Genomic DNA, 11,980 nt, shown 5'->3' on the forward strand with positions numbered 1-11,980 from the left:
CATCCCACCCTCTGCAGGAGGGGGCGCCAGGGCACCTGCACGCTGGCATCCCACCCTCTGCAGGAGGGGGCGCCAGGGCCCCGCAGTCCTTGGCTTCTACACTAGGTCCCACCAGTCATCTCCTCTTCTACTGCTCTCTGCTGCCCCAGCTGTCTTACTGTTTCTTAAATCCACCAAAATCTTTCCTATTTCTGTAAGATTTTACCCCAAATATTGCATGTCTCACTCATGTGATTGTGTTCTTAACTCAAATGTCAATTGATGAGAGAGACTTTATAGAATTAAATGTTTAAAAAACAAAGAAACCCATCTTTCAGACCTCTAGCATTTGATACTAGAGAGATAGTTTACATCAGATTAACTCCCCTGTGAATGGAAATAATCTAGGGAATCTATGAAAATACAAGTTGAAGCAGAGCAACCAAAAGCAGGTAGACTGTGAGCGTGAGGTCAACCTCAAGAGAAGGAAGCCATGCCTGGTGAGAGCTGCAGCCACCCTTTCTCCTGAGGGCCCCGCTAAGTTCCTGTGAGGCAGGGGACATTGCTCAGCAGAAGGCAGCAGCCTGCAGGCTGAGCACTGGTGTCAGGGATCTAGGCTACCAGGGTGGCCGGAGACTGGGACTAGAAATCCTAAAAAAGAGAAAGCCATCAAAGAGCCCCACATGTGCTTATAGCCCCCTTCATATCCTTGCCTGTCTCCTGACAGCAACACGTTTAGGGTGAAATCAAAGAGAGAAACAGCTGGAGGGCAGGGAGTCCAGCAGTTTCCCAGTGTAGAGAGGACAGTTTAAGTCTCATCACTTTATATAGATGTGGTGAGCACCTCAAGCTTCCCACTGGAACCCCAGAAGACCTAATGCTTAAGTCAAAGGACCATACCCAGGACTAACACTTACACCCTAAAACTGAAGACAAATAGAGCCACTCTAACACAGCCTGAACTTTGGACTTAAAGCCAGGCACCCACAGAATCAAAAGTGATCTCTCAGCAACTTAACTTGCCTGCTAGCACAAAGCTCAGCTCTTTCCTGAAGCAGACTGCAGCATTCAGTTTCTATAACATAATATTCACAATGCCTTGCACAGAATCAAAAATTATTAGACATGCTAAAGAAGAAGAAAAATGTGACCCATAATCGAGAGGAAAAAATTAAATGGAAACAAATGAAGGGGTGCTTCAGAAGCCAGGATTTGCAGGCAAGTACTTTAAATATGCATGATAAATATTTTAAATATACAAGAAAATGTGGATATAATGGGCAAAGAAATGTATGATTTCAAAAGATATATGGAACCTGTAAAGATGAACTAAATGTAAACATTAGCAATGAAAATTGCAATATCTGAAGTCAAAAATTCATTGACTGGGGAGTACAAGAAAGGGTGAGGGAATACGAGGACATGTTGATAGATACCATCCAAATTGAAGTCTAGAAAACAAAGTTTATACGACGACTTCACAGTGTTAATTTTCAGTGGAAAGGTAGCAAGCAAACAAAAACAATGCAATTTCAGTCCAAAAGGAGATGGGGGAGAATGGGGTAGGAGAATATTTGAAGAAATATTAGCCAAAATTTTCTAAATTTGATCAATAGCATGAACCTCCAGATTTAAGAACTCAGTGAAACCTTAGCAGGATAAACACAAAGTAGGTCATGCCGAGGTGGAAAGAACAAAAGCCCAAGGGGAGATCTTAACAGCAGCCAGAGGGGGAGAAGCAGGGAGAAACTCGATAAGAAGAGTGGATAGTTTCTCATCATCAGAGAAGGAGAAGACAACAAAAGAACATTTCTAAGGGGCTGAAAGACACATTTCTTAACATATGAGAATGTGTACCTAATAAAACTATGATTCAAAATTGAAGATGAAGCCAGGTATGGGAGCTCACACCTGTTCTTCCAGCACTTTGGGAGGCTGAAGCAGCAGGATTGCTTGAGCTTAGGAGTTTGAAGTTGCAATGAGCTGTGATCATGCCACTATGCTCCTGGGTGATAGTGCGACCCTGTCTCCAAAAAAGAAAAAAAAAAATGAAGGCTAAATAAAGGTCTTTTCAGTTAAGCGAAAGCCGAGAGAGTTTGTATTGCCGGCGGACCCATATCCCCAGCAATGCTGAAGGAAGGTCTTTAGCCAAGGGAAACATTACCAGGCAGATGTGCCGACTCTTAGCGGGAGGAAGAGCAATGGAGGTGGGCAGTCTGAGCATGCCTTCAGAATCATTTTTTCTCATTTAAAAATGTTGTTAAAAGGCAATTTGAAATTTTAAAATAAAAACAATGGATATATGTATTGGAGTTCATAATGGAAGCAAAAGCAAACTTTATGCCAAGAATGGGGAAAAGGATTGGCGTTAGGTCCCTCTGTGATGTGACATGTGGCATAACTGTCATCTGAAGGAGACAGTGATAAGCTGACGATGAGTATTGTGGGTCCTGGAATGACCACCAAAATAGGGTATACCGAGGGAGAACTAGAAAGCCAAGGCAGGGAGAGTGAAATACTAAAATATTCTTGACCAACCTAAAGAAAGACAGGCCCGAGAAAACACAGATATAATAAGATATAAAATAAATAGCGGGAGGGTAGACCTCACAGAACCGTATCAACAATTACATTAAATGTAAATCAACTCAACACCCAGATTGTCAGGATGGATTTAAACAAACGGGAAGCAGTGATATGCTGTTTACAAGAAGTGCACTCTCAGGAAAACCACGTAACATAAATGAATGGAAAAACATACCACAGGCAAAGGCTCAGCCCATTTTCCTGGGTGCTCAGCAATATCTGTTTGCCCTACCCTGGTTGCACAACCAGACAGGGTTCCCCAGGGTCCCTTCTGGTTACCGAGTTGTGGTACAGGTCAGGCCAAGGGGTGGTGGGTGGAAGGGATGTGTGTCACCATCCGCCGTAGGAGTCCCACTTCCAGTGGCTGGAATAGAGGTGGCTCTCATGGCAAGGGCCACTTATGGAAAGGGACAGAGCCACATGCTAGAGGCAGCTTGGAACCTGGAATCACTGCAGGAGGGGTGGTGTCTGCCCGGGGCACTCGCAATATATTTTTAAGAGAGTGAGAAATAGTCTTTGTGTGTGTGCATGTGTGTGTGTGTGCGCGTGTGCACGTGTGTATGTGTGCATTAAGCACAGATATTTCAGTTTGTTTTATGTTCATAACACACCTGCTTACATTTCCTTTGTAGCCCACATTGCTTTCTCGAGTTCTAGGTCATGACACTATAATTATAAACCAGTAAGTTTGTCTACATCATCGGAACAGTTTCTGCGAGCACAGGGGCTTGTCTGCCCAGTTCCCCACTGTGTTATTGGACATAAAACAGTGCTTGGCCCATAATAGGTGTTTAATAAATATAAGCACTTTTTCCTCCTATTTGTGAGGCTAGAACACAACAAGAAGTCAAATTCCTGGGTGCTGGCCCAGAGAATGCATATACGAAACACCCAGGAATCATTCTGAAATTCCCAGACAGAGGCGTGACCCTGGGTCCAAGGAAGCCCCATGCAGGATTTTAGTTTCTGATCCTTGTCCCTGGACTGATCTTTCATTTACTATGTAAATGACCTCATCTCCGATAGGCCCTCCTGAGAGGGGTTGAGCGTGTCTGACTCCTGCGCTGGGGCCATTAAAGATCAGGCTCAGGCAGAGGGAGGCCATCCAGTTTCTGAGCTGCTCACCTTCAGGACACAGACCCTCCTGGGAGCCCAGGGCAGGTGTGGACTCCAGACAGAGGGAGGAAGGGATGCATGGGACACAGAGGGGAGCTGTGTGGCCCCAAGGCAGCCTCTGTGGTTCTCTGGGCTTCAGTTTTGCCACCCACAGCAGCTGACCTGTGCTGGGTCCTCATGGTGGGGGGACGTGTTCCCCTGTGGTGTTTTTTTGCTAGGTTTTATTTCATTTCTTGCACTCAGTACATTGTTACCTTGTTATAAAGATCAATTCAAAAGCATTTTGTCCATTTATTAAAGTTACAACTGCAGAAGCCCAGTGCTTCCGTAAGCCTTTAAATTTGGCTTTATAAACCAACCTCTATCTGGAGCAGGTACATTTTAATAACTTCCTTTAAGGGGGCCTGTGAATAATTCTTAGTCAGTTCACTGACGGAGTTAATTTAACAGTTTAAACATTTTAATTACATTTCCAAAATTACCGTATCTAAATTTATGTTTTAGAATTTAAATTGTCTACCTTTAATAAAACCTTCTGAATATAAACTAATTTTTAAAAATCTAATAATTTATACACGTGAGTGTGATGAACTTAGCGGAGGTCTCTTAAATATTCCCAAATGATACACACACGCAGCAAGATTTCCACGCAGAACTACTAACTGGTTCAATTTTACATTTTACATTTTCAGATGGATTATCAGGTTGTCTGTCTGACAGACCAAATGCTCTTAAACATTGCAATACTCAAAACGCCAAGTTAATGCAGTTTCCGTATGCTGAACTATTCATGCTGTGAGTTTCAACCTCTCCAGCCCATCTGGTTTAAACAGGCACAGTTATCCATTTCGGGTCATAGTCACCACTCAGGTAGCCCCGTGATGAAGGACCCGGGAACACAGGCAGGCCACTGTGGGCTGCCAACGCCTCTGTGTCCAGCTCTCGATGCCATGATGTGGACAGAGGTGGCAGGAGGGAGACCAAGTCTCTGCGTTCTGTTTCTCCCCCTCCCCAGGAGCCTGACTCTCCCAGCCACCTTTGCCCACACAGAGTGTGGCATCTCCTTGGCTTTTGAAGGTCAAAGTAAAGGTGTTTTTTGTTTTTTTTTTTTTTTTTTTAACAAAACCTCATAAAGAACAAATGAAGATAAATACATTCAGAAAAGAAATTAGACGACTGCTGCAATGAAATATTAAGCAATAATAATAGTAATAATACAAAGAAAGTAACATTCACATTGTCAGATAAAAGTATGTCTATTATAGAATACTTTGATCAGTTAACTTCTTATATAGTTTTTTCCAAAGTCTCAAAAAAATAGACAATAATATTTATAAATAAAAGTAAAGATAATTTTAAAAAAACAGATCATGCCAAATCTTATACACAATAGAATAGGAAATACTTCAAAATCATTCTACTTAGTCTGGATACACCTGACATTAAAATTGGAAAAAATATATTATTATAAAGGGGAAATTATAAACATATTTCACTTACAAATGAGGATGCAAAATGATAAACAACATATTAACATGTTGAGTTAAAAATTAATGTTTAAGTAATGTACTTTGGTCAAAATTAAATACAATTTATATGAGAATTAGTCACTATTTTCTTTCTTTCTTTTTTTTTTTCCTTGCCCACACCCCCTCCCTCCTTCTCTGTCTGGTCTCCCCCATGCCCCACCATGTCATTAATTGTCATTAATTGTCTTCATATCAAAGTCAAATACATAGGATTCTTACTTCTCCATTCCTGTGATGCTTCACTAAGAATAATGTGTTCCACCTCCATCCAGGTTAGTACAAATGCTGTAAAATCTCCATTATTTTTGATGGCTGAATAATATTCCATGGTATACATATACCACAACTTACCAATCCATTGCTGGGTTGAAGGACATTTAGGCTGTTTCCACATTTTAGCAATTGTAAAGTGAGCTGCAATAAACAGCCTAGTACAAGTGTCTTTATGGTAAAAGGTTTTTTTTCCTTCTGGATAGATACCCAGTATTGGGATTGCAGGATCAAATGGGAGGTCTAGGTTGAGTTCTTTAAGGTTTCTCCATACTTCCTTCCAAAAAAGGTTGTAATAGTTTGCAGTCCCACCAGCAGTGCAAAAGTGTTCCTTTCTCTCCACATCTGCGTCAGCATCTGCAGTTTTGAGATTTTGTGATATAGGCCATTCTCGCTGGGGTTAGATGGTATCTCAGGGTGGTTTTAATTTGCATTTCTCCGATAATTAGGGATGATGAGCATTTTTTCATATGCTTAGTAGCCATTAGTCTATTGGTTTTAGAGAAGATTCTGTTCATCTCTCTTCCCCATTGATGTATGGGGTTGTTGGTTTTTTTTCTTGTAGATTAATTGAAGTTCTGCATAGATCCTGGTTATTAGACTTTTGTCTGATTCAAAATATGCAAATATCCTTTCCCATTGAGTAGGTTGTCTATTTGCTTTGGTTGTTGTCTCCTTGGCTGTACAGAAACTTTTCAGTTTATTAAATCCCATTTGTTTATTATTACTGTTGTTGCTATTGCCATGGCAGTCTTCTTCATAAAGTCTTTCCCCAGGCCAATATCATCCAGTGTTTTTCCTATTCTTTCTTTGACAATTTTAATCGTTTCATGCCTTAAATTTGAGTCCTATATTCATCTTGAATCATTTTTGTGAGTGGAGAAAGGTGTGGGTCCATTTTCAGTCTTTTACATGTGGATATCCAGTTCTCCCAGCACCATTTATTGAATAGAGAGTCTTTCCCCCAGTGGGTGCTCTTGTTTGGTTTATTGAAGATTAGGTGGCTGTAAGTTGTTTCATTTCCAGGTTTTCTATTCGATTCCAAATATCTATGTCTCTATTTTTGTGCCAGCACCATGCTGTCTTGACCACTATGGCTTTGTAGTACAGCCTAAAATCTGGTATAGTGAGACCTCCAGCTTTGTTTTTGTTACTAAGAACTGCCTTAGCTATATGGGTTTTTTTTTTTCTGGTTCCATACAAAATGCAGAATCATTTTTTCCAGGTCTTGAAAGCAGGATGTTGGTATGTTAATAGGGATGGCATTGAATCAGTAAATTACTCTGGGAAGTATAGACATTTTAACAATGTTGATTCTTCCCAGCCATGAGCATGGTATGTTCTTCCATTTGTTGATGTCCTCTGCTATTTCCTTTCTTAAGGTTTCATAATTTTCTTTCTAGAGGTCCTTCACCAATTTTGTTAGGTATATTCCTAAGTATTTCATTTTCTTTGGGGTTATGGTGAAGGGAATTATGTCCTTAATTAACCTCTCATCTTGGCTATTGTTGACGTATACAAAAGCAACTGACTTGTGGACATTGATTTTATATCCTGAGACATTACTATATTTTTTGATGACTTCCAAGAGTCTTGTGGTTGAGTCTTTGGGATTTCCCAGGTATAAGATCATATCATCAGCAAAAAGGGAGAATTTAACCTCTTCTGCCCCCATTTGGATGTCCTTTATCTTCTTGTCTTGTCTAATTATATTGGCTAAAACTTCGAGCACTATGTTGAATAGTAATGGTGACAGAGGACAACCCTGTCTGGTTCCAGTTCTAAGAGGGAAAGCTTTCAGTTTTACTCCGTTCAATAAAATACTAGCTGTGGGTTTGTCATAGATAACTTTAATCAGTTTAAGAAATGTACTACCTATGCCTATACTCCTCAGTGTTCTAATTAAAAAAGGATGCTGGATTTTATCGAATGCTTTTTCTGCATCTATTGAGAGGATCATGTAGTCTTTGGTTTTACTTCTGTTGATATGGTGAATAATGTTTATGGACTTGTGTATATTAAACCAGCCTTGCATTCCTGGGATGAAACCTACTTGATCCTGCTGTATGACTTTTTTGATGATAACCTGTAATCTAGTAGCTAAGATTTTATTGAGAATTTTTGCATGTATATTCATTAGTGAAATTGGTCTGAAATTCTCCTTTTTAGTTGGGTCTTTTCCTGGTTTTGGTATCAGGATGATGTTTGCTTCGTAGAACGTGTTGGGGAAGATTCCTTCCTCCTCAATCTTTTGGAATAATTTCTGCAGTACAGGTGTAAGCTCTTCCTTGAAGGTTTGATAGAATTCTAGTGTGACGCCATCAGGACCAGGGCATTTTTTTGTAAGGAGATTTTTTATTGTTTCTTTGATCTCAGTGCTTGAAATTGGTCTGTTCAGGAACTCTATTTCATCTGGGCTAAGTCTAGGGAGAGAGTGTGATTCCAACTATTGATCCATTTCCTTCACATTATCAAATTTCTAGGCATAAATTTTCTGGTAGTATTCAGAGATGATCTCTTGTATCTCTGTGACATCAGTTGTTATTTCCCCCAAAGTAAAGGTCTTTGAATTGGCTTCATGTTCCCAGGCCCACATGACACCAGGAACACTGACCTAATATGCCATGGAAGCTCCTCTGACCTGGGTCACCGATCCTAACCCTTTCGACACCTGTGTCAGGACATTGGTGGGTGAGGGCTGGGGGCACACTGGCCACCTCTGTCTCTGATGGTGTCTCTGCTCCCAAGTGAGCATTTGCTTTATTTTGGGCTCTTCTCTAAGATGTGGACAAAGCTTCTCTACTTGAGCTGATACACTGTGTTCTTCCCACAGGGTAGGTGTCCGCTGGCTCCTCTGCCCCTCCCGGCCCCCCACAGAGCCTCTGCAGTCTAGTACACAGCCCTACATCTGCAGCCTCCCCCCAGCACTGGGTCTGGCCTGGTGCCTGGTCTGCATCCCAGGGCACTGCCTCCTCTGTCAAGCTCTGAGCCTGATTGTGCCACTTTCCAGCAGCTGAGACACTCTCCCTGCCCCTGGGAACCATCCTGCCCCAGCGAATGATCCCAAACTTCCGTGAACTTGAGACCCATTATTGAACACCCTCCCATCCTGCTCAAGGCCTTGGGGACTGTTCCCAGCAGGGCTGGTGATAGGGGCTGGGCCTGGACCTGGGCCTGCTCTAAAGACACACACAGGCCCTCCCCACATGAGCCCTGGGGAGTCCTCTCTCTGGGCACAGAGTGTCCTTGCTGAGAAGTGAAGCCCACTGAGCAGGAAGCCTGTGAGGCCATGAGGAGGAAGTTACCACCCCCACTGGGGATGGGAAATAGAGCCAGGGGTCACTGCGGGTGGCCGCAGCCCTATAAGAGCCAGGGAGCTCTTTCAGCAGCAGGACCAGAGTGATACAGCTGAGCTGCCACGGCCATGGGGCCCACTCTCCTGGTCTTCTCCTTCCTGTGCACCACGGCCTTGACTGCTGACACCTGTCCAGGTGAGTCAGACGCCAGGTGAGGAAGAGGGACTACAGCCCTGGAAGCTGACAGCCTCCACTTGCTGACCGCTGAATGCAAGCCAGCCCAGTGGGAAGCCCTTTGCCTCTGTTCTGCCCTTATTCCTTCAACAGCTGCTTATTTATTTTTTTTTTATTAAGTCAAATACACATAGATCATGAATACATTTATGCATATGTGGGGTACAATGTGTTGATTTTTTTTAATACACTCAGCAACATCTGTTTGCCCTTCCCTGGTTGCACAACCAGACCGGGTTCCCCAGGGTCCCTTCTGGTTACTGAGTTGTGGTACAGGTCAGGCCAAAGGGTAGTGGGTGGAAGGGATGTGTGTCACCATCCACCATAGAAGTCCCACTTCCAGTGGGTGGAATAGAGGTGGCCCTGGTCAGATTGGAGCTATTATCATTATCTCTGGGAGACCATCCGGCCCAACATGGTCGACAGGGTAAGGCCCCAGCACGGAGGACATTCCGTCTGGAATCTGCCTGGCTCTGGGGACAGGAGGCTCCATGGTGGTCCTGACATGGCACATGAGGGTGATGTGGCCTACACGGCCTCCAGACCTCCTTCCCCTGGGCTCCTGGGACATGTAAGTGCCATGCCCAGCAGCTCCACCCAGGATCCACCCACGGTCTCAGCGGCATCTTGGTCACACTGAGGCCCTTGCTCTGCCCTCAGAACGGGAGAGGCTTCTACTGTGTTAGTGGGCACGACGGCTCCTCCTGTGTTTCTGGTGACCCGGGGCAAATGACGGCTGCCACAGCACTGCAGGGAGGGGCTTGGAACAGTGAATTGTCAAAAATTATTAAGTACTCTTTTTTAATGAGCAAAAATAAGTAAATAAAAAATAAATTAAATCTCCGTTTTCTCTGAATAGTGAGCAAAGGGTGAGAACATACCAAAGAAAACTACACAAAATATTGTACCTGCCTGTATCTCCCAGGGACAATGGGATTTAATGCCATACTTTCTCAGGAAGTATAAAAGATGCATTAATCTTGTCATCCACAAAACTAAAATTATTTGGTAAAGAAGCAAATAATCTCTGGTTCCAGTGGTGCCACACCCAGAAGTCCCCTTGCAGCTGCAGAATTGTGGGAACACATCCCAAGGAATGGCAGTGAAGGTGCTAATGTGAACCCAATTCCCTACATTTCTTAGATGTATTTATCATCATTATTTATTGAAAGAACCCACTGTTAGTGAAGCTCTTTCTAAATGATGTATGTATTATACTGAATTTTAAAGATTTGTGTTCTATATTCTAATCCTTGGCATGGTCCTGTTATAATTCCCACTTGGTAGCTGAAGGGACAGAAGCTCTGAGGGGAGAGGTGACATGGCCTGGAGGGGGAGCATGGCCAATCAGGCAGGGTGGCCCCAAGGCCGGGGCTCTGCCTCACATAATTTCCCTGCCTGAGCACTGCCCCTGTGGTGAGGATGGACTACGTTGCCAACAGATCAGGAATATTGCACTGACTCCCAGGTCTGCCTCCAGCTGAGGCAGATGCTCTGGCTGCAGCCATCAGCCCAGGCTCAGTATCACCAAGGGGCAGGCACCCTCTGTTTAGGTGTCTTCTCTGCAGCTCTGTAGGGCATCAGACCCAGGACGATGGCACTGACTGGCCACTTGTGTCTCTGTACAGACGTGACGGTGATGGGGCTGCAGGGCTCTGACAAGCTTGCCATCCTCCGAGGCTGCCCGGGGCTGCCTGGAGCCCCAGGGCCCAAGGGGGAGGCTGGCACCCACGGAGAGAGAGGTACGTGCACCGGGCCTGGTGGGCAGAAGGGGGTGGGGAACATCTCCTGCCCTCTGAAATTAGAAGCTGAGTTGGGCAACACCCCACCATGATCAGAGGCTTTGCTCTTGGCCTCTGCTGGGAGAGGACAGTAGGGACACAGCTGACCCCTGAGGTCACAGGGGTTCTGAACATGCCTCAGGTGTGACCTGCTCCTTCAGCCCTCTCAGGAGCTCACATTTGGGTATGTTCTGGGGGCCTGTCACCTGTCTTTGATTCTATGCCAGCTTTCGATGGCTACAGGCAAGAGTCCTGAAGTGCATGGGCCTCCCCATTCTCACCAAATTTGGGGTGACCAATTTCTTCTTAACCTCTCGGAGATGAGGAAATTGAGTGCCAATGGGGTCAGGACCTACTGAGCTCACACACCAGGAGGGAAGGGGCTGGGCCTCAGCGTGGGTCAGCCTCAGGACACGGCTGGCAGCTGTCCTGACAAACAAGAGCAGGTGGCAGGTGCCTGCTGAGATGTGTGAGGGTCCCTGAACACAGGGGACCCCTGACCCAGATGGGCACTAAGCTGGAAAAGGGAACTTTCCCCACCTATAGGTGACCAGCACCTGGTGGGGACGTCCCAGTGGAGATAGGACAAGCTTGGAGCTCCCCATGACTCACACATTCTCCCAGGTATCCAGCCTCAAGGCCTGAGTGGGCAGGGCTGGGCCAGGTCATGCCTGATCACCCAAGAGCTGGACTCCTGTCCCCTGTGCCCTGCTGAGGGGACAGCAGGGAGGAGGCTCTGGCTGTGGTGGGAGGAACTGACCTCCCTTGGGTCAGCTTCCTAGCAGTGGGCATGGCCAGCTCATGTGGCCCAAAGCAGGATCCAGACACACGCCCTCTCCCAGCCAGGGGGACAGAGAGAATGCCGGGCAGCCTCTTGGGCAGCATCAGGGCAGACGAGGGCTCAGATCTGGGCTCAGGCCCATGTAGTGGTGGGACCTGGGCACTGGGCAGTCCTCAGGCCCCTGCTGAGGACAATAACACTGGCCTGGGAGGCCAGACGCCTCCTGGTGTCCCCTCTCTGGTCAGAACCTGCGTGGAGCCCTGAGTGACTGTTCTAGGAACTTGGACTTGCTGCAGAGCCAGAGCGCCCCACCCCAGACCCTGCCACACAGGCTCACCCTTTGGGTATGGGAGACTGGCAGAATTGTGCACTCTGAAGACACATTTCTTGTCCCAGGGCCTGGTGCCC

General features: G+C 45.3%; 1 protein-coding gene across 1 annotated transcript in view; it reads left to right on the forward strand.

Moving 5' to 3' along the window:
- The first annotated feature begins 8,864 nt into the window (after positions 1-8,864).
- The window catches only part of LOC111726932 (ficolin-1-like), a 4,038-nt gene continuing 922 nt past the window's right edge, over positions 8,865-11,980 (forward strand). The window contains exons 1-2 of the mRNA XM_023516095.1: positions 8,865-8,971; positions 10,639-10,752. Coding sequence (XP_023371863.1) covers positions 8,905-8,971; positions 10,639-10,752 — 181 coding nt within the window. The 5' untranslated portion in view covers positions 8,865-8,904. The remainder of the gene's footprint in view (positions 8,972-10,638; positions 10,753-11,980) is intronic.

The sequence above is a fragment of the Otolemur garnettii genome, unplaced genomic scaffold (assembly GCF_000181295.1).
Source record: "Otolemur garnettii isolate 467f Iridium unplaced genomic scaffold, OtoGar3 scaffold00087, whole genome shotgun sequence".
In the NCBI taxonomy this organism is placed as follows: domain Eukaryota; kingdom Metazoa; phylum Chordata; class Mammalia; order Primates; family Galagidae; genus Otolemur; species Otolemur garnettii.